At 49.1% G+C, this 22,226-nt stretch overlaps 1 protein-coding gene across 5 annotated transcripts; it reads left to right on the top strand.

Annotated features, from left to right (window-relative positions):
• Nucleotides 1–17: 17 nt before the first annotated feature.
• PABPC1L (poly(A) binding protein cytoplasmic 1 like) lies at nt 18–22,184 on the top strand. Of its 5 annotated transcripts, none has more exons than XM_037012687.2 (15): nt 18–1,497; nt 3,359–3,552; nt 6,992–7,107; nt 8,492–8,631; nt 8,794–8,888; nt 11,111–11,248; nt 11,503–11,598; nt 15,144–15,410; nt 16,208–16,292; nt 16,873–17,001; nt 17,524–17,630; nt 18,504–18,597; nt 19,860–19,990; nt 20,428–20,499; nt 20,817–22,184. In XM_037012687.2, exons 1-14 carry the CDS (start codon nt 1,305–1,307, stop codon nt 20,491–20,493), a joined length of 1,851 nt encoding a protein of 616 aa, XP_036868582.2. In that variant the 5' UTR covers nt 18–1,304; the 3' UTR covers nt 20,494–20,499; nt 20,817–22,184. The 5 variants fall into 5 exon arrangements, with proteins under 5 accessions (XP_036868582.2, XP_017517622.2, XP_017517646.1 ...); XM_017662133.3 differs by having other exon boundaries at nt 8,492–8,682; XM_073236563.1 differs by lacking the exon at nt 18–1,497 and having other exon boundaries at nt 3,416–3,552; nt 6,897–7,107; nt 8,492–8,682.
• The last annotated feature ends 42 nt before the right edge of the window (nt 22,185–22,226 follow it).

Here is a 22,226-nt window from a genome sequence, read left to right as displayed (position 1 = left end):
GATTAATTAACACAGAGCCTTTTTCCACCTATTACCTGATGCCTCTCCACCTTCCGTAACAAACCATCCAGAGATTAGGTCCTCCTTTGTGGCTTCTGAGGTTTGGTATGGACAGTTGGTTACTTTGCATCCCATTGGAGATTGCCCCCACCTTTCTTAACCCTGAGGTTAAGAGAACCAGTGAGGTGGTTACATAAGGCTTGGTCACCTCCAGGGTTATACCAGTCTCTCTTCTGCCCCCACACTGTCGTAGTCTGCCACTGTCTCCACATTGCATTTGGCCCCTTTCTAAAAATGTGTGCATTCTCACAAGGAGAGGAAACCATTCTGGGTAGAGGAATGGATTTTAGCCCAGCATTAGAACTGGTTGGTGCTTTCTTGGTACTATGGGCTGGACGGCTAGACCAGCTTCTGTCCCTGGTTCCCGAACTACTACACCTGCCCAAGTCCTGCCCAACCAAAGGTCACTGGGAACCAGAAGAGCCTGTGAGAGGCAGGGTGAAGTATTGGTCGACAGTGGATTGGACTTTTAAAACAATGGCTGTATAACGCAGATTGAGGCTGCAAACAAACTGACAGGTCGTGCTCAGTTTGCAGCCACCACAACAACCTTGTGTTAGGTCCCTAGAGTAACTCGGTGAGCCTTCCTGACAGGAAACAAGTGGGGTGGCTTAGTTGAAAGGTGGGCTGGAAAGCCCTACAAAAAGAATTAGGCCATGTAAGAGCCAGTGTCAAGGTAAACCTCAGTGGTCCCAATGTCTTTCATGGAGCCTTGAGTCCACATCCCAAAGCCGGTTCCGCGAAAGGCGGGACTGCATCTGGCCTGCCTTGGGGAAAAGACTGCTTTGAGGAGGCAGGGTACACGAGCTTTGAAACGGTATTTGTATGTGAAGCAGGCGCAGGATGCGGTCTCTTTTAATCCTTGCGAAGAGGAAGCCCTGTTTTAAGGGAAGGGAAACGGGCCCAGAAAGGCGGTGACATCGTGGGGATCAGAGCGAGTCCCAGTCCCCGCCCTCTGACCTGCTGGAGAGGCCCTGCAGCCCCGTCCCGGGCCAGGCTGGGGGTTCTTGACCCCCGGGGCGGGCTCGGAGACGTCCCCCACCTGCGTCGCCGAGAACGCGAAGGGCTCCCAGGTGCGGGGCGGGAAGGGGCGGAGTCGCGGGGCGGTAAAGGGCGGGCGGCCGGCAGCTCGGAGAGCCCTGCACGCCGGCAAGTCCTGCTGCCAAGGCGCCCGTCGGGTGAGCGGGCGCGGGGAGCGCGGCTCGGCCCCTCGTTTCCCCCGCAAATCCGGCCCGCGGCCAGCCATGAATGCTAGCGGCCCGGGCTACCCGCTCGCCTCTCTCTACGTGGGCGACCTACACCCGGACGTGACCGAGGCCATGCTCTTCGACAAGTTCTCTCCCGCGGGGCCCATCCTGTCCATCCGCGTGTGCCGCGACGTGGCCACCCGCCGCTCGCTGGGCTACGCCTACGTCAACTTCCAGCAGCCAGCTGACGGTGAGCCCCGGGGGAGAGCACGGTGCCCAGGGCACGGACCGGCGGGCGGCAGCGCCTCGGCCATCCGCGCCTTCATCTCTGGCTGCTCCTGCAGCTCCCATCTTGTAGCCGTGGAAACAGGCCCAGTTGTAGGGCGTGGGAAGGGCCCGGCCCCTGAGACAGAAACCAGCACTGAGTGTGCGACTACTGTGTGTTTTACTGGTGCTCCGTTTGACAGGTATTAGGGCTGAGGGAAAACAGCTAAGGGCCTTGGGGTCAAGCCCACCTGGAATCAGAAAGCCTGCAGCTGTGTATGTTCTGCAAATTAACTCGATCATTCTGAGCTTCAGTTGTCCGTCTTTGAAATGGGATCCTACCTGCCTTAGAGAGTGTTTGGGAGGCTGAGAAATTTGAAGCTCCTGGGAGGATGATGCCTAAGGGAACACAGGTGTGGAGCAGGGAAGGCAGGAGAGCTGGCCTCTGGCTGGGCCTCTCCCCAGGTCTGTAGCCGACACCTCCTCCGCCCCAGCCTCCATGTCCTGTTTCTCAGAGCTGACAGCATTGATGAGAGCCTGCCACATGGGTATGTCCACCCTCCTTGGGAGAGGAGAGGATAAAGGTTAAGAGTACAGGGTTTTGCTTGAGCTCTGCCAGTAGGGTGTGAGCTGGAGCACCAGCTCGTCTGCGAAATGCAGCTAAGGCTTATTCCCCAGTAGTCAAAAGTGGTAACATAAGAAAAATAATGGTTACTATAATGTTCAGGCATAAGACTCCAAAAAAAGACCTGCCCCGGCCAAGTCCAAAAGAGGATGCCCTTACTCTGGGTGTCCTGGGTGGATGGGGAGGTTCCCTGAGCTGGGAGGTTTGCTGGGATTGTTCTGCCTGTAACGAAGCTGGATTCCAGGGAGCCTTCACCTCTGCTCTGCTTTCCCCACCCACTGCCTCCTCATGTCCCTCCAAGCCCTGCATGACTGCCCTGCTGGGTCAGCCTCCATGGATGGGATAAACTGAGTTCCAGCAGAGAGGAGGGATTTTGCCCCAGGTGTTTATAAAAGGACTGAATGGAAAACTCAGACCTCTTGAAACTTGCTCCCTGAGTTCTCCATGGTTCCCCTCCATGCCTCTGAAACTAGAGTTCATGGAGCCGGGGACAGCATATTACCTGGAAGAGGGATAAACTGTAGCACTGGCAGGAGGCCAGACGTAGGCTGCTGTTTTGAGACACACTACCAATTACCAGGCACCTATTTTGCACCAAGCATGAAGTATGAGGTACTTTGTATATCTTATTTCATTTCAGCCTGACCAATGACCTGGATGTAAGTGTTGTATCACCTCTTGTTAGATGTGGAAAGGTGGAAAATACTATCATCATCCTTACTTTACTTACATCTTCTCTCTGAGGCAAACAGGCTCAGAAAGGTGACATCCACCTTCCTCAAAGTCTAGATCAAATTTCAACTCTGCGGCTCAGCACCTCTGAGCTTTAATTTCCTCAAACTGTTGCTACCCTTTGTCATATGGATCCTCCTTGCCTGTTTATCTACTCAAGTGTTCTTTAGAAACCACAGTAGACCTTGCTCTGCGACTGACCTTTCCCCTTTCCAAGCCTCAGTTTTCCCTTCTGTAAAATGGGGATAGGAATTGTTGCTCGCATGGCTATGGTGAGGAGTTGAATGAGATCCTAACTGGAGGGTGGGAGGGCTGCCATGTACATGAGTTCCTTCTGTGTCCCTCCTGAGCCTCCAGGCTCTTATCTCCAGTGAGACCTAGTGGTGTTTTTTTTCTTTTTCTTTTTCCTCTTTTAATTTTCTCCCAATTCAGTGGGCTTGAGGAAGGAAAATCCCCCTAACTTGTTCCTTCCTCTCCCCCTCCTGTCCAGCGGAGCGAGCACTGGATACAATGAACTTTGAGGTGATCAAAGGCCAGCCCATCCGCATCATGTGGTCCCAGAGAGACCCAGGACTTCGCAAGTCAGGTGTGGGCAACATCTTCATCAAGAATCTGGAGGACTCCATTGACAACAAGGCTTTATATGACACCTTCTCTGCCTTTGGGAACATCCTCTCTTGCAAGGTGGGAGTGCCTCTTTGGTGCGGCAGGTGGGGTCTGTATCAAATACCTGGGTGGTAGAGGGATGCCAAGCAACACCTCACTTTACAGTTACGAGGTCTCTTCAGAAAAGCTCCAGGTGCAGCAAGCATTTGAAAGGTAGTCATTCTTTCAGTGTTATCTTCACAGAATGATCAGGGGTCACCTCTGTGTCAGCTATAGCCAATGCCAAAATTTAGTGGCTGTCAGCAAAAACCATTCATTTAGCCCCTAATTCTGCAGTGGGCTGAGTTCAGCTGGACAGTTCTGGTCTTGCCTGGGCTCCTTCGTGTGCCCATGGAGAGCTGGTTGCCTCTGCTTCTAGGAAGTGGTTGGCTGTCACATCCCAGCTTTCCTCTGTATGGTCTTTCGCCCCCCAGCAGGCTAGTCCAGGCTATTCTGATGGCAGTGGCAGCGTTCCAGGAGACAGAGTGGTAGCCCACCAGGCTTCTTGAGATCTAAGCCCAGAACTGGTACACTTACTTCCCGTGCATCCTATTGGCTAAAGCAAGTCACAAGATCAGCCACATTCAGGTAAAAGGACAGTAGAAATTAGAGGACAAAGGGCATGGTTACAGGGAGACCATTAATTGAGGCCATCCTGGCAATCAGTGGCCACAGATTGTTTTTAAGGTTTCTGATACAATAGAATGAAAGTTCCGTTAAAGTAGCAATCTTATTCTTATTCACCATTGTATCCCAGTTCCTTGAATAAGATGTGACACATGGTGGGTGCTCAATAACTATTTGTTGAGCAAATAGCTGTATTATCATTTTAGAAGGGCTCTGGTCATTTCTCTGACCTTGTAGATGAAGATCTTGAGGATCAGAGATCCTAGGGCAGGTCAATTGATCCTGACGGCTTAAATCTGGGTATTTTGCCTCTAGATCTTATGAAGACGGCAGTTAGCCTGCAGACTTTGGCATGTCCACCCTCCTGAGGAGGTGGGGGAGTGATAGCACCCTCTGTTAGGACCCTTCCTTGAGTGCTACTGGGTGCCACGCACAATCGGAAAGTTCTCAGGCCTCACCACCTCCCTATGAATGAGGGTATATTCTCATGACCCAGAGGAGCAGGCACACTCACGAAGGTGCAGTAACTGCTAAGTGCTTTCATGATAGACAGAAAGGGCTATTTTCTGCTTTTAAGGATCAGTGGAAAAGATCTGTGGGGTCAGTTTTAACAAGAATAATAAACTTATCAAGTGCTTTTTATGTACTAGGTTTTCTGTATCCATAGCCCCATTATATTTCCCATAGCATCCCCTTAAGATATAAACAAGAGGAACCCTGTGTTATTTGACGGCAGAGAGACTCAGAGCAGGGGTCAGTTGTCCATGGTTAAATATTGTTACATGGGGATAGGAGGTAGGTGGGGGTAGGAGGTAAGTGGCAGAGCCAGGATTTGACCAATAGGTTTGCTGGCTGAGTTGAGGCTAACTTAATAGGGAACAGCATGTCTGTCCCCATTATCCAGGTCTTGAGGCTGCCTCTGGGTCCCTGTGGATTGGACAGAAAGCTCTGTGTGACTCAGACAAGTCTTTGCAGGCCTAATGAGGCTCCTTTGTGGGCCTAGTTAGGTACAAGGAGCACAATGTGATTCCTACCCCAGGGGTTCTTAGCTGCTTGCAGATGGTGAGACATAGGAATTGCTGGAAACTGGACTCTGAGGGCAAAGCCCTAATGACCCATGTAGTCAAGGCCCAGGAGGGAGAGTGGCACGTGGGTGCTCAGGACAGGTTTCTGTAGCACAGTGGAAAGAGCATTAGACCTGGAGTCAGGCCACCCAAGTACAAAGCTCCATCCAGCCACTGAGCAGAGAGGCAGCATAACATGGTCCATTAGACCTTGGACTAGAGGGCCAAACATCCTGGGTTCAAATTCTACTTCTTCTGGTACTGGGCCATGTGACCTTGACCATTGTTTAACCTCTCCCACCCTCAAGTTCTCTCTAAAAGGTTGCAGTAGAGGGGGACCATACCTAAAGGGTTGTTGCGAATGTATATTAACTTGGGTAATCTTCATAACATGTATAGCTCTTGAGAGGGTACCTGGCACGTATTAAGCATCAAAATGGTAGCTGTAATAATCACAAAGTTACTTCTGCTGGCTGGTGACCTTAGACAAGTCACTTATTCCTACTTTCTCCAATCAGACAGCTGAGGGCCCAGAGGTTAAAAACTGCCTAAAAGGGTGCTTAGGGCAAATTTAAAAAGTTAACCATGTGGTGTCCTTCCCAGGTGCTTGGCCCCAGAATGGGGACCCAGCCAACATTACTAAATCTAATAGAAGAGCTGGGGCTTGAGTTGAAAGTGGAGCCCTTGTTGGGGGCTGGAGAGGCAGAGGCGTGTGTCTTGGCCCAGGATTCAGGAGCAGAGCCTATTGAGCAGGGCCAGCCAGATAGCCTCAGATGCCAACTTGACACAGTTCTGTAGAGAGTAGGTGCTCCTGGAGGTTATGTCCCTAAGGGACATGGTCACAATTACATTTTGGAAAAAGCATCCCCTGGTCAGCACGGAAGCTGGGTTGGGGGGCTGGGGTGGCAGAAAATGTCACTTAGCTAAGCTGCGGCAGTGACTGCAGGGATGGCAGAGCCAAGGACCCCTTGAAAGGGACGTTTGGGGTCCCAGTGTAGGTTCAGCCAGAGGAATGGTAACTACATGACCTGAAAATCTTGCCTTAAGTCAGGGGGCTTACAGATGTGTGCCCCCTGTACAGATGTGTACAGGATATTTGTGGGTCTTTTAAAAAACTGAATTAAATTTGTTGAAACCATACATGAATTGGTAAAGTTTAAACAATGTGGAAGGAAGTAAAACAAAAAAGAAGGCTGTGTCCCTTTCAACCCTTGTCCCCAGAAACAATCGTTAAGTGTTTTATGTGTGTCTACTTAAAATTTTCCCACATGTAGATGCCTACTTTAACCCAGATGGGCTTGTTTTTTTTCCCCCCACTTAACAATATACCTTACAGATAAAACTATGTTAGCCATATAATCTACCATGTTCTCTTCAACTGTGCAAGCACAGCAGACCAGTATGAATGTACTGTAACTTAGCCAGTCTCCGCATGATGGATATTCAGGTTGTTTCTTATTTGCTATTACAAACAGGGGTGCAGGAGTGGGGGTTTGAATCTAATCCTTTTACCCACTGCCTTAGGAAGGTAATTAAAAGCTGGTTTATAGCATAGATGAGACCTCTGTTTAGTTTATGGACACTCCCTCCTTACTGCTGTGTGATCTTAAGCAAGTGGATTGACCTCTCTGAGCTTTAGTTCCCCATCTCTAAGAATGGAGCTGGTGTGTGATACAGGATTCTCTTTCACAGGCACAGAGCAAGCACTCAGATATTAGTCGTTATCATTCTTTCCTACCTGAGAGGCCTGTTGGATGCTGTCCCTGTCCTTTTTCCCTGTGGCCCAGGTGGTTTGTGATGATCACGGCTCCAAAGGCTTTGGATTTGTCCATTTTGAGACCCACGAGGCCGCACAGCAGGCCATCAGCACCATGAACGGGATGCTGTTGAACGACCGCAAAGTGTGAGTGGTGGGACGAGGGGGCGGGACCCAGGCCAAAGGGCCAGCATCATGACACCGCCAGCTGGGGGTGTCTAATGGCCCGCCACCGTCTAATGGCCCCGGGCACTGAACAGCAACTGGTATTCTTCCTGGCAGTGTGACCTGGGAGCGACCCCCTTTCCCCTAATAATAGTGGGGCTGCTGATACGTGTTAGAGGATTGTTCTAAGTAGTAAATGACGGAATGATGTTGAAATTCTAGCAGGAACAGTTAATGACCATTAAATCATCAACAGACTCTGGGACTCTGTTTTCCAGCCTTCCACCATGGCTGTGATTTTTTTTCTTAAACATTTTGTGTTTTTTCATGGGAGTTTTGGACAGGAAGTAAAGTAGGCATGTGCTTAGCCTGCCGTTGTCATACATTTAAGTTTGGCGTCATCACCACTTCACAGATGGGAAAACAGATGCAGATGCTGGAAGGAATCTGCTTTGGCCATCCCCATCTCCCTGTTTTATCCTGCCCATCTGGTGGCCCAACCCCATGCTTCCCGCTGTGGAGTGAGAGAGGCTTTGAGCTGGGAGATGTACAGAGAGTCCCTTTGTCCTGGGTTTCTCAGGGAAGGCTCCTGTTAACAAGACTGAACCTTGGTGCACTTTTCCCAGTTCCCAGAAGGCTGTTCTGTTTGTTAGCTGCAATTTGCCCAAGTTTAACTTTGCCACTTGGTTTTCTTCAATTTTTAGTGCCAGCTACAACTCACTTATGCTAAATGTGTTACAGATACCGTCACGTTTTCTTATGCTTCATTTTTTTCCCCTTAATCAAAGATGCTTTCCTAGCTGTGTTTACATGGACCTGGAAATTACAATTTTTAAAATTAATATTGTATTTAAGTGATTTCAGTCCCTTCCCCCATAGCAGCACTGGCGTGGGGCATGGTTCTCTCACCACCGCTTCCCCAGTGTGCCCAGTCCTTGTTAAATGAATTAGCGAATCCCTGTGATGTGAGTTTGATCCCTAGTTTTATAGAAATGAATATGGAGGCTCAAAGAGGTTAAGTAACTTTGCCAAGGTCACAACTAGGCTGCTGCAGAACAAGGATGCACACCCTCATCTGTATCACTCCCAAGTTCATGCTCTTATCTCCTGTGCCCTCAGCTGCCTGGTAGGAGTTCCCTGCGTGCCTCCAGCCTATGCTGGAACATAGACTCTTGGCTGTTGGAAGTGGTCGGGTCTTGGGAGTATTCCACTTAAGAACTATTGCCTTGTCCTCTCCCAATGAGGGATACAGGGGACTAGAGGCCGGCAGCAATTGACCCAAGTGACCTGGGTTTGCTGGGTAGGCTGTGGTCGGGATGGGGTGGCTGAAGGCTGGCAGTTGCCTACCCTGTCGGTGTGTCCACAGCTTTGTTGACCACTTCAAGTCTCGACGGGAGCGGGCCGCAGAGCTGGGAGCTCGAGCAATGGAGTTCACCAACGTCTATGTGAAGAACTTCCGTGGGGATGTGGATGAGCAGGGCCTGCGGGACCTCTTCTCCCAGTTTGGTGTGCATGTTCCCCAGGGGAACTGGGGATCACTTTCTCTTCTACTGCCAGGTGGGGTTGGGAGGCGGGGCTTTCCCGAGGCTCCCTGAGGACTTGTGGCAAGGGAGGGGAATACCTTGGGGTGTCCCTGACTCCCCTTTGAGCCAGGTTGGCCCTTCTCAGGGAAGATGCTGAGTGTGAAGGTGATGAGAGATGACAGCGGCCACTCCCGGGGCTTTGGCTTTGTCAACTTTGAGAAGCATGAGGAAGCCCAGAAGGTAGGAGCCTCCTATGGCCCTGTTCATGGAAGACATACTGAGCCAGTACTGGGAAGAAGGGAATCAGGACCCGGGGGCTCCTGCTGCCCCTGGAGGAAAAAGAAAGCCCCTCCCCAGCTTGGGCCCACATGAGCAGGGGCCCTGCCTGCTTGTGGTGAAGGCAGAAGGTTCCAGTCTCTTTTGCTTAGTTCCAAACCCTAAGGCTGGCTTCTTTTCATAGATTTCTTGCCTCATGGGAGATAGAAAGGGCCTTTGAGACAGCCACCATCTTCTTGAATTGCTGGTGGGATTGAGGCCAGGGAGAAGTGCTGTATTATTCCTTGCTTCCAGTGTATTATTTCTTTGTAAATGTTGTTTTCTCTAAACACTTTCTTTCTCTGATGCTTTAGACCAGTGCTGTTTAATAGAAATAGAACAATAGCACATGTGTGATTTGAACTTTTCCAGTAGCCACATTAAAAAGGGTAAAATAAAATGATTAATTATATGTTATTCAACTTAACATATTCAGGTCATCACTTCAGTGTGTATTCAGTATAAAAATTGAAATGTTTTACATCCCCTTTTTTGTACTAGTTCTTTGAAGTCTGGTGCTATAGTGCATGTTTACTCAGACTAGCCATATTCTAGGTACTCAGTAGTCTGGACAGTGTAGTTCTAGACTAGTTAGTGTCTATTCTTTGGGTCTCAGCTGTACTTTCCTTCCTCCAGGAAGTCTCCTCTTCTGTACTGTCATGCTTCTGATGAGGTACCCGTCTGTCTCCAGCATTAGCGCCGGTCTCGGTGCACAGAACAGGGACTAGGGGCTGGGTCTCACTTCACCATGAAGTCGCTAGTATTGCACCTGCCAATAGGTATCAGATACACATTTCCTGAACAAGTGAATGGTACAGGGTCACACAGTAAGTGACAAAGCTGGAACAATCATGTCCTATTTGGCCTGCCACCCTAAAGCTTCTTTCCTGGCCACTGCCCCACTGAGATCATTGAACATGAAAGATCTCAGCTGGAGGTGGATTCTGGAAAGGGACCTGGACCTGGTGCCATCTTGATAGCAGCCACTTCTCACTGGGCACTTACCATGAGGCCAGGCACGTGGTAAGGGCTTTGCATATATCCTCACCTCTACTTCCACCAGTGTGGGCTCTCCTGTTGCTATTAGGTTCCACAAAGTCACAGCTAGGAAGAGAGACCCCTAGGATGAGAACCGGTTCTTTCTGACTCCAAAGTTTTGTTTGTAAATAAATGGCTCCTTTGAAAGGTAACTTCCTGTGTGTCCTTGGAAAGTCCCACCCTCTCTCTAGGCTTTGGTTTCCCCAACTGTAAAATGACCAGTTGGAGTAGATGGGTGAAACTGCAAGGGTCCGTAGCCTCCAGTGTCTTAGAGGCTTCAGTAATGACCTTGAAGACTGCTGCAGAGCAAGCAGTTCCTGGGTCCCTAAGGTATGTGTACATATGTTTGCACATTTAGAGAGGGAAGCAAAAGTCATCATGTGAAAATATCTACTAATGAACTGACCACTTAAAAAGTCAGTTTGCTTTCAAATTCTCCTCACTAACGCCAGTGTCTAATCCTAACCACTGAGTCAGTACCCACATGGGTCTGCTTTTTGCTGATGTTGGTGGATAAGTCCATGCAAATCCAGTTCAGTATAAATGGATTGCAAAGAGAAGTTTCATATCTTGCAGAAGATGTAGGATTTCATGCAAAGTCCCTGACAATTTAGGATCTGGCAGGCTTAGGCCAGTTAAATGAAGAAAAGTAAAATCAGCAAGGGTTAAGACAGATGTCAAAAAAAACAACCCTAAAGCCCTCATAGTTTGCACAAAGGATTCTTTGTGCTGTGAAACCCAACATGAAGTGAAGGATAGGATTCTGCTCTCATGCCATTTTGAAAGAATTATGCTTGCTGTTTTGTTCAAATACTCAGTGTGTAGGTACAGTTAGAACCTAAACATTACATTGAAACTTGCAGTTTCCCAGGTTTTCCTTTTTAAGGGAGAGCCCAAATCAAATTGTTTTAATCTACAGTTTATTCTTAAATTTTGTCCCATGTTTCTTAAAAGTGGATTCACCACACATGGCCTTTATCCTGGTACTGATTGCTCTCAGTTAACCATGCTGACTGGCTTGGAGGTGGCCCCTGTAGGTCCAGAAGATGGGACTGAAGGCCAAGCCTCATCTGGTGGTTACCAAGTGCTCCCTCCCTGTTTCTGCACAGGCTGTGATGGACATGAATGGGAAGGAGGTGAGCGGACAGCTGCTTTACGTGGGCCGGGCCCAGAAGCGGGTAGAGCGTCAGAATGAACTGAAGCGCAGGTTTGAGCAGATGAAGCAGGACCGGCTGAACCGTTACCAGGTGCGGGGTGGACCTCTTCTGTGCAAAAGTGCCCGTGACTCCTGCCTCTTGCAATCCCACTCCTGGGAACTTGGCTTTGGGGGCACTGCAACTTCCAGGTGACAGGCATGCTGAGTGACTGCTGGGGGGCATGGATGCTGTACAAGACCAGGGACAGGGGCCTTGGTGGGTAGGGCTTCCAGTGCCATCCCCTCTACCCATAGCCATCTGGGGCTTGGAGGGAGAGGTGCATTTTGTGGCTCCCTTCCTTCCAGGGCGTGAACCTGTATGTGAAGAACCTGGATGACTCCATCGATGATGAGAAACTGAGGAAAGAGTTCTCTCCCTATGGAGCGATTACCAGTGCCAAGGTGAGGGCCAGGGGAGCCTACAGGGGTGGCTTCCAGGGAGTTGGTGTTGAGCAACTTCCTCCTTTTGGAGTTTTGGGGGTTTTGTCTGACCCCACTGGAGCTTGTCCATCCGCAGCCTGGTCTGGAATGGAGGGAAAGAGGGTAGAAATAGAGTCCCAGTCACATTGTGGACTTATTGGGGCCCATTGTAATCTTGGTTCATGCCACAAGCATTTATTGAGTGCCTACTGTATGCCAGATTCCAGAAACTCATGTCTCAGAGTCTCCATTGACTTTTGTTGTCTGGCCTTGGCCAGTAACATGACCCCTTCTGGGCCTCAGTTTTCCAATCTGGAAAATGAGAGTGTACCATTCTTCATTAATTCTTCCCCATTTATTGAGCACCTGCCATGTGCCCAGCCCCCTTAGCACCTGAGATGTGGCAATTGGCTGTTCTCAGTACCTCTGTGACCTTGAGGAAATGTCTGAATCCCATCTATAAGATGAGGGTGTTGGGCTCACTGATAGTTCTCAACCATAGCTTGTCACTGAAATCCCCTGAAGAGCTCCTAAATATACCTGAGTCAGTCAAATTGAATGTTGGTCTCATAGAGTAGGGCTTTAGCATTTTATTAAAAGCCCCAGATGATTTTAAGATGACCCAATGGTCATTCATTCTATACTTAAGCACCCGCTGTTTTACCAGGCCCCCTGGGGAGCATACAGGAATAGGGCAGATGTGGTCCTTGCCCATAAGTAGCTTAGTCTAGTAGAGAAGTCAGATGCATCACTAACTCAAATCTGCAAGGGATGTGTCAGGATGAGGAGTGGGGGTACTGGAGGTGGAGCTGCAGTAGCTCAGTGGAACAAGAAGGAGGGCTTCCTGTACGAAGTGGCACTGACAGCAGGGTTTGACTTGGCTATGAGAAGATAGGGAGCTGCAGGTGAAAAAGGAACTTTCCAGAGAGATCAGCCACCTGGGGTGTGATGGGGCTGCTCATGTGATGTGATGGCTGGGTTCTTAGGAGGTGGTCTAGAGGGTCATTTGCCTGCTGCATCCAATCTGAAATGTCTTCCAGGGAGCCTAGTATTTGGGAAAGAAATTCTAACAATTTCTGGCTTAAGGATCTTTTGGGGGGAAAAAAGTGGCAGAAAGCTGTGGGAGATGTAAATTAATCATCAGCGAATTTGCTTAAATGTTATAAAAAGCTGTGGGCCCCCTTTCCCAGCAAATGTTATCTGGTGTAGTATTGTGGTTGAAAGCTGGGATTTTAAAGTTAGAGTTAGGGCAAGATCCCAGTCCTACCATGAGCTAGCTGTGGAACTGGAAGCAAGTGACTTCGCTTTGTGGACCTTGTTTACCCGCCTGTAAAACGGGGGCAACATTACCTACCTCCTAGAGGTGTCCTCAGCACTGAAGAGCCTGCACGTAGAGCGCTTGCACAGGACAAGCAGTGAAATAATGATCTAATTCTTCACACATGTTGCGTAGAACTTCAGGAGATTCCCCCTTCTTGAGGACTCCTTGAAGGAAAGGCATTGTAAAAAAAAATATGGAGTTTTTGGAGTTGAGGCACACCTGGGGTGGCTATTTTATTAACTGACCAACCAGGTTATAAAATGGGAATTTTATAGAAGTTTATATATTTTTTATATAACTTAATATATTTTATATTTTATATAAAATACAGTGATTATGAAAATTCAGTGAATTAATGTATATAGTGCTTACAACACTCTCAGATTCATAATTAGCTCTGCCTACTGGTAGGTACCAATTTTATTTTTTACAAATAGAAGTTCTTATTAACATGTTAAGACAATATTTTTGTGCCAAGAAAATTCTGCTGTCGGATGATGCCTGTGGACTCCTTCTGACAATATTTTTAAATGCATAAAAATATTCATAAGATTGCAAAAATAATTATATTAAAATAATAATCAAAATTCTAAGGTGACAGCAGTACATGCTTTAATTAATGCATCAAACTAAGATCTAGTGAAGTAGCAATTAGTGTAAATGATATTTTGAGATCAGCAATTATGTGATATGTGATAATTAATATTATAAGCACAACTAATACTACTATGGTATTTTTCTGTTGCTTGTATTCAAAATAGAAGGAAATGAGAATGTGACAATACAGATGCCGCTTTCTCCCAATCCAAGTTCAGTCTCCCTGAAGTCTATCCGTTGACCTCCCTGAGGCGATCTGTGAATTCTCAGGTTCAGACCCCTATACTAATGGGTAGAAAATGCAGTTTGAAAATCACTGATGTGGAGCATTGGCTCTAATAAAGAAGATTTAATAATTAGCTCAAGTCTTCTTTGGGGTGTGTAAACTAGGCCAGTGTCTTGATCCTAAAAAAGATCGAGAACTGTAAATGCACCATGGGTTGGATTCTGGAAGAAAAAAATATTAGAAAAACTAGTGAAATCTGAATGTTAATAGCATTGTAGTTAATATTGTAGCTAATAATTAACTGTCCCAATGTAAATATTGTAGTCTTGGCAAATATACTGGGTTAACACTGGGGCAAGCTAGGTGAAAGATGTGTAGCAACTCTGTTCTATTTTTGCAACTTTCCTCATAAATCTAAGGTTATTCCAAAATAAAAAGGTTCTTTTAATAAACAGGCTAAGAACCTCTTCCCCAGATTCCTAGAGAGTTGGCTTAGTGTCTGGCAACAGCAATGATGATTTACCAGAATGGGGCACTGGGTTCAAGTTCTGGCTAATGTATGACCCCGTGGCTGGGTGAGCCCTGGACAAGTCACTCCCTTTTTATTTTTATGGTAATAAGAACTTTTATTTTAAAGAAAATTACCAGAATAAAGCCCCTAAAATACAAATTAAGTTTATATTCATATTCCTTACAAATCTCTATATTGAAATCTCTAGACAATATAGCTCTTAAGTTTTTATGTTCATAATTTACAAATGCACTAAAGAATTGTATAGGTCGTTTAATAAAACCCAAGGAGTAATTGAAATGCAGGTTCACATAGTGAACCTCAACCAACATGTTTAGGATCGTGGCCCTGGTGGAAGAACCCTGTGACCTATTAGATTTTAACCAATCCTCAGCTGCCATCTCACTTCATTATAGTCCCTCTGATGAAAGTAGATACAGTAACAGTTTAAGCCAGCTTTCCATCACAGCTTAGGCACATCTGTTCAGAAGGAAAACTTAGAGATAAAAACAAATCCTGAAATGGAGGTGTTCTGACTCTGGGGAATGGTCTGTTAGGCAGCGAGCAGCCCTCTGTTAGCAAGTGGACTGGTCTCTGCACGTCACCCTCGAGCCTCCCTCTGTCCCCTGTGAAGTGGGCGTGGCAGTGCCTCACTGGTCGTGTGGCTGTGCGCATGCCGCTAGAAGGCATGCCGAGAATCTGGTATGCGGTGGGCCTCAGTAAATGTGTGGGTGACAGTGCACAACTAGACTGCAGTTTCTCCTGGGCCTGCTCAGTGCCGGGCCAGGCCCCGGGCCGGAGCAGGGTGGGGGGAGCATGGCCCCAGGAGCCCTTCCCTTCCCCCAGCAACCCTTGTCTTGTCTTGCTTTTAGGTGATGACAGAGGGTGGCCACAGCAAGGGGTTTGGCTTTGTATGTTTTTCCTCTCCAGAAGAGGCGACAAAGGCCGTGACAGAGATGAATGGGCGCATCATCAGTACCAAGCCACTGTATGTGGCGCTGGCCCAACGCAAAGAGGAGCGGAAGGCCATCTTGACCAACCAGTACATGCAGCGCCTCTCCACTGTGAGAGCCCTGGGCGGCCCCCTCCTGGGCTCCTTCCAGCAGCCGGCCAGCTACTTCCTGCCTGCTGTGCCCCAGGTGATGGCCTGCCCACAACCAGCCCAGCCACACCCTTCCTGTGGGCACAGGTTGAGCAGGAAGACAGAGCCTCATGGGCAGATGTGGGTTTCCAGCTTGCGGCTGGCAGGCCATTTTAACTCCTTCTGTAATGGGGGTGGTAGTGTTGCTCTCCAAAAGCACTTACCATTCGGACAGGTTTGTGGATGTTATGCTGAAAAAGATCCTCATGGTCAAATTAAGTTTGAGAAATACTCCATTCAACAAAAGAAACCTAGATTTCTTTACAATAGATGCTATTCTACCCTACTGTGCCAGTATACATTATGACTTTCCAGAGCCAACAGCGGGTATGTGGCATTTCAACTTACATGTAGATGGTCATTTTTTGTGGGATGTCTGCTAATATCTCTCATGGATGTTAATGTCCTAAGGAACATGCTTTGGGAAGGAGTTCATGTGACCTTAAGGAAGTGGAAAGATGCCAGCCATCAGTGGCTCCTAGGACCAGGGCATCCCTGCTTCTTTTAGCAGCAGCTTAAGCTGGCACAAGTTAGAGCAGGATGTGTCACACTGGGTGCAGATCATGGGCCTAGTAACTCTGAAAAGAAGGGCAAGGATTGAACCTGATATCTTGGGTTCAGGGCCAGGACATCCTGAGATGGGAAGCAGGAGCCTTCATCCCAGCTTTGTGGGTCTTTCCTAACCATTCCCCTGGAAGGGACAGTGGACTTCCTCCAGTGGTGTCCCCGAGGGGATGTGGTTCTCCCCTCCTCTGCTGTAGCCACCCTCACTCTAGGTGGTCTTCTCCCACACAGCCTCCGGCCCAGGCCACGTACTATGGCTCTGGCCTACCCATCCAGCCTGCTCCCAGGTGGACCGCCCAACCATCCAGACCCTCGTGTGAGTGACCGGCCCCTTCCACCCTTAGCCTGGCCCATGTATAACACAGCCGTTAAGAACCCTGGCTTTGGCCATGCCTGGCTCTGCTACTTCTCAGGCCGTTCATTTGGGTGGGTAACCTCTCCTCTGAGCCTCAGTTTCCTCTTCTAAATGAGAAGTGTGGAAAGTGCCAAGCACAGCTCCGAGCCTGTACAAGATGCGCAGTTGTAGCCATTACCTTAGTAGCTCCAAAGATGGTCTGCTTTGACTGTAAAAATGCCTGCAAAGCTGGGAGAATGCAACTCCTTGGGCTGTATTATTGATGAACACTCAGAGTGCAGTTCACCCTGACTTGAACCTGTCTCGGGGACTGAGGTGTGTAGTCAGGACGCCTGTGCCTCTTGGGGCAGACGTTGACTTGGTGACTGCAGATTTCACACCCCTCCCCTGCGTTCTGGGTCCCTGAATTCACTTGTCTTTTTGCTGTGAATGTCCTAGTGCCGCTTTCTATTTCCTTCCTCACCTGGACCCATCAGGGCACAGTGTGACACTCTGATTTCCTCCCTCCCCCCTTTTCTGTCCATGTTCTCTGTACCACAAGCCGCCTACTCTCCAGCTGCCTCGTTGGGCCAGCTGCCAGCTGTGTCCCGGCACCCCCCGGCCCAGGTCAGCAGCGTCCGGCAGGCGTCCACTCAGGTGCCACGCCTGGTACCCCACACCCAAAGAGTAGGTGAGTGAGGGCAGGGCCAAGGGGAGTGGGTGTGCAAGGGGGTGGGCTGGGGGCTCGGTGCTGGGTTCGCCCAGGCGGGGAGTTAGACCTCGCGTCCATGGTGACCTTGCCATTCACCCTCCTGGAGAGCAGGACTGACTTCGGAGGCTGAGGAGCATGGCCATTAGGTTGGGCCCAAGTCCCACAGACCCAGTGACTGGGGCTACCTCTGGGGCTATCACTATCTGGTCACCTCATCTTTAAAACAGGGGTGGAAACAGTAGTCCGGTTTTGTTGTGAAGATGAGTAAGACCATATGTGTGAGGGCTCAGCACCAGATCTGAACCTTAGTGAGGACTGGAGCAGCTGTGAACAAGGTGTGAACTTTGGACAAGAACACCCGCTCCTTCATTTGGCTGGTGTTTGTGCGTCTCTGTGCGGGTCCCCCACTCAGCACTGGGGAGTCTATGTGAATGCCCGTCTCTTTAAGCTTTATGGCTTTACACTGGGCCACGTCCTAACACCCCTGCTTACTTCTTACAGCCAACATTGGTACCCAGACCACAGGACCCGGTGGAGCAGGAGGCTCTACACCGGGCGGGCCTCTCCTGACACACAGATACTCCTCAGCCACACACAACACTCGTGGGGTAAGGCTGTTCCAACTCCCCACCTAGTCCACCTCCAGGGGTCCTGGCTCAGAACCTTGGCTAAGGTGCTGGCCCTCTCTGGGCCTTTGTGTATTGTTTAGTTATTGAATTATAAAGTTTTATTTATTAACGTGTACAATCAAGAAGAGATCACCCTTACTAACAGAAGGGGGGAAAGGGCCAGGATCACAGTTGGTTATTACAATTTGCTTTGGGTTATTGCCAAAATTAACTTGGATTTCCTTAGTATTTATGTTGAGCAGCAAGGAAAGGTATTGTAGAAATATGCTGAATCTTGAAAGGGTGTGATTAATCTGAAAAAACACTGAAAACATCTGTAATTAAATTAAAAGACTGTGCATTATCTCCCTGCCCCTGGTAAGGTCTTAAACTCAGCATTTACCATATCCTATTTAGAATTTTGATGTGTATACTTTGAGCTATTTCTTGCAAAATGAACAATAATAATATTTAAACAGCAAAATGCCTTTAAAGTTACCAAGATGTGAAAGGCTCAGAAGCATGCTGGGGATGTGGCCAACTAAAGCTACTTGATAAAAAGTACTTTATTTGGCACGAAGTGATTAGTAATGTGTAGCTTTCATTTGGCAACATTCATTGGGGGCCTTTATAAGTTCCTGGCACCAAAGAAAACATCTCAGAGTAACTTTGTCTAGGTCACTGTGCCCTTGGTAGGGATTCTGTCCCACCCGACTGCCCGAACCTTGCCCCCTTGCGCCCCTCTTCCAGAGCCTTCCTGGAGGCCTGTGCTCCCCTGACAGGGTGTTTGGAGGCCTTGTCCTTCTATGGTGGTTAAGGGATGTGTCCCTGGCACCATGTAGTTAAGGGATGTGTCCCTGGCACCATGTACAGGCCCAGGAGCCCGCTGTGTGCATCCCCGGACAGGAGCCACTGACCGCCTCCAGGCTGGCCGCAGCACCACTGCACGAGCAAAAGCAGATGATTGGTGAGTGGCTGGCTCCCCTACTCTGGAGCAGGGACGGGGGGATGAGAGCTCGCTCGCCTGGTGGGAAACCGCGAGTGGAAGTCAAACATAAGGACAAGGTCCAGCTTTGCTGCTGCCCAGCCTGCTGGATGACCTTGCCTGAGTCACCTCTGCCCTACAGGCTCTGTTCTCTTAAGACATTGTCAGACCAGATGGTCCTGAGCTTTCATCTGCTCTGCTGTTCTGTGACTCTGACTTAGGCTGTGGAAAGATCCCAGGGGCAGAGAGATCAGGGGCCAGGAGGAGTAAGTAAATGGTCTTGGGTTTGTGGTAAGAAATGGCCCCTCAGGTGGGTGTTGCAGCTCCTCACACCTCTCCTGCATGGGAAGATGGTGCCACCACATTTCATGTTTCCCCGTGCCCACTGCAGGGAGGTGGGAAATCAGCATGCTTGGAGCAAATAAATGTGTTCCTACTGGACTCTGAATGCCGCGTGCAATTCATCTCATCCCCGCGGTCTGACAAGCCCTGTGAAAGGGTGCCACTAACTGCTGATTTAATGAACAAGCTTACTGCTGACTGGCAGGCACTCTTCGTCATGGCTACCAAGATCTCCAGGCCCTTTTCTAAAGGCCCCCATTGCTGCACCCTGTTGTCTCCTCAGCTCACTTGCGGTTTTGCCATTTTACAACCCACCCCTCAAAGAGGTGGGCTTAAGAGACAGAAGGCTCTGTTAGCAGTTCCCTGTAAACATCGCTTTCCTCCTGGGCTGCTCCCCCACCCCTTATAAGGCACCCAGCACCTGCCCTGGCTCAGTCTTCCACACATGGCTGAGATGGGCTGGCCACCAGCACTAGGCCCTGTCACTAGAAGTACCTGATGGTGGAAGGCGAGTTTATCTGTGTATTTGGTTCCCTACCCCTGAAAAAGTCAAGTTCAGCATTATATCCTTCCTAGAATTTCAACATGGAGACTTAGAACTATTTCTTGCAAAATGAACAAGAGTAGTCTTTAAATAGCAACCAACTTTTTGCCAAACCCTATGCAGATTCTTTCATGTATAATATCAAACTGATTCTTCAAATTAGCCTCTGAAGTGGGGTTTGCTATGCTTATGCTATGGTTGGGAGAGGCACCCAGTGAGGCTAAGTAACACAGCCTGGTAGGGGCAGTTCTGGAACAAGCCCCCCCACCCCATGCCTCTGTTTCATTCCACAATACCACCTGGGGGTGCAGGGGGGGGCATCAGCCAGCTGTGTGCCATTAGAGGCTGTTCCTTACAGGTGAACATCTTTACCCTCTTATCTACGATGTGCACACCCAGCTGGCTGGCAAGATCACGGGCATGCTGCTGGAGATTGACAACTCAGAGCTGCTGCTCATGCTGGAGTCTCCAGAGTCCCTCAAGGCCAAGGTGGGCTAGAGCCTGGGGGCTGGGAGCAGGGAAGGCAGGAAGAACAACAGCAAAGGCCTCTCCTAGATGAGCTGGGAGGACACTGCCTGAACAGATGATGTTTATCTTCTTGTTAATACCAGCCAACACTTGCCAAATCTTAGCATGGGGTTTGCTCCTTCAGTCCCTCCAGATTCATTCTCTGCAGCTCCATGTACAAGGTTTTGGTAGAAGGAGCTACGGTCTGACTCAATACAAGGGTTAAGGTTCTTCTCGTCCAGCAGGGCATGTATGTCTGAGAAAGTGGCCCTGTGTTTCTGTCGTGGGAGCTTGCAAGCAGCAATAGAAATACTGTGGAGGGAAAGGAATTTTTGTAGCATGCTGAGGTGTGGGAGGTCAAGGCTCTCCTGCAACCCTACTGGGGCACTGCCCTAAATTCCTCCCATTCCATCCCATAGGTAGAAGAGGCCCTGGCAGTGTTGCAGGCACACCAGGCCACTGAGCAGACAGTGAATGTGCACTGAAACCAGGTGAGTGGAATGGCGGCAAAAGCTGAGCCCAGGAGAAGCTGGGAAGAACCCTTTCTTCCAGCTTTCTCAGAGGCACCAAGGAGTTTAGGGGAGGCTGTGAGGGTCAAAGGAGAAGACAAGCTGTGTGACTAGATGGGTGCTGACTCTCGTACCAAGTGAAGGAGGTGCCCCCTTGGCAGCTGCCCGGCCTGGCCTCGCTCCGAGCAGGCTGGGCTTTCCCTGGGTGCTGCCTAGCTTGGCCTACTCTGCATCCTTAGTTGAAGAATGGGTGGTTGTCATACATCAGAAACATTTATTTTTAACCTTTCATCCCCCAGAAAATGGAATCCTCCCTCCCCTGACAAGAGAACAGCGTTTCCTGCTCTGGACTCTAAGGCCCTGTGAACCATGACTTATTGCTCAGTCGTGCTGTATCTGTGCTTGAGCTCTGTGTGGGTAGAAGGCTGACCACCCAGCCAGACTGTCACCTTTGCTTTGTGCATTAAAAAGGGCTGCAAACTTTCCTGTCTCCTAGGAGGCCTTCTTGCGTCTGAGGGGGGTGAGGCAGAGCTCGCCTGGGTTGGGGCTTTGCTGAAGGGACAGAACCCCAAAGTGTTGCTCCAGTACACAGAGAGTGTACACCAGAAAAGACCTGTGAGGAGCTGAGTGGGACCATGGGTAATAGCCCCAAAAGAGCAGCCACCCACCCATCAGAGGTGCAGTGGTGACGAAATGATTGTCACCACACAGCCCTGAGAGGATGAACTAAAGCCACAAGCGCCCACATCTGTTGCACGTAGCAGTTTCTGAATGCCTGGCTTGAGCACTCTATGTGCAGGTAAACGTCTCTGAAGCCGCAATGACTTCCATGCTCTGGCCCGAGGGACTGAGGGCTTGTGGAACCTAATGAGGAAGAATCCTTAGGATACCTTCCCAAGTCATGTTTACCTTCAGTGTTCTCATTAGTAAATCAAGATACTTGCCTCCCAAACCTTGGGAAGAGATTGTGACAATGTCACCACTAAACTGGCCTCAAATCAGGTAAGAGTCATGCCTGCTTAAGAGGTGGCAAGAAAAGGGGTATAGTTCCCCACTTTGAAATGGTCCCCTGGCCACCCCCATGGAGTTTCTGGACTCCAGAATCCACTTCAGCTTGCAGGTCTGACTGCTCAGACAGCACAGACTCCTCCAGAGATCAGAAGCAGCATGTGCACTGTGGGATGCTGCTCAGCACTGTACGTGATACAGACGGAGGGACAGTGAAAACACTCTGCTGTTTTATGAAGTCATCAAACTTCTGCTCCATTAAGGGGAGAGTCATTTAAGTAGGACACGCAGCCCAAAGAGGGGAGGCGAGCCTTAGTTCTAGCTGGATTCCAGAGCACTCTGTAGCCTCATCCACGTTTTGTGGACTTGAGTGGTACTTACTGGTCCTTGTTCCACGCTATCCTCCCAGATGGGCCTTTTTACAAACCCTGTTCTGTACGCTTGGACTGCTTTCTCTTCCCCTCTTGCTCATTAAACTCCCACATCAGAACTCAATTTAAGCTTCACTTCCTCAGAGACCTCTATCCCTCATGGGGTCAAGTCTGCCCAGGTAGGCAGGGGAAGCATTGAGTGACTACTCTTTTAACGCTTACACTAGCTGCAGTTTTACACTTGCCCCTGGGATTATCTGATTGGCTACTTGTCCTCCCACGACTGTCAGCTCTCTGAGAATAGGGACTGTGTCTATTTATTCACTGTTG

The sequence above is a fragment of the Manis javanica genome, chromosome 5 (assembly GCF_040802235.1).
Source record: "Manis javanica isolate MJ-LG chromosome 5, MJ_LKY, whole genome shotgun sequence".
NCBI lineage: Eukaryota > Metazoa > Chordata > Mammalia > Pholidota > Manidae > Manis > Manis javanica.
This window is presented reverse-complemented; position numbering and strand designations above follow the sequence as displayed.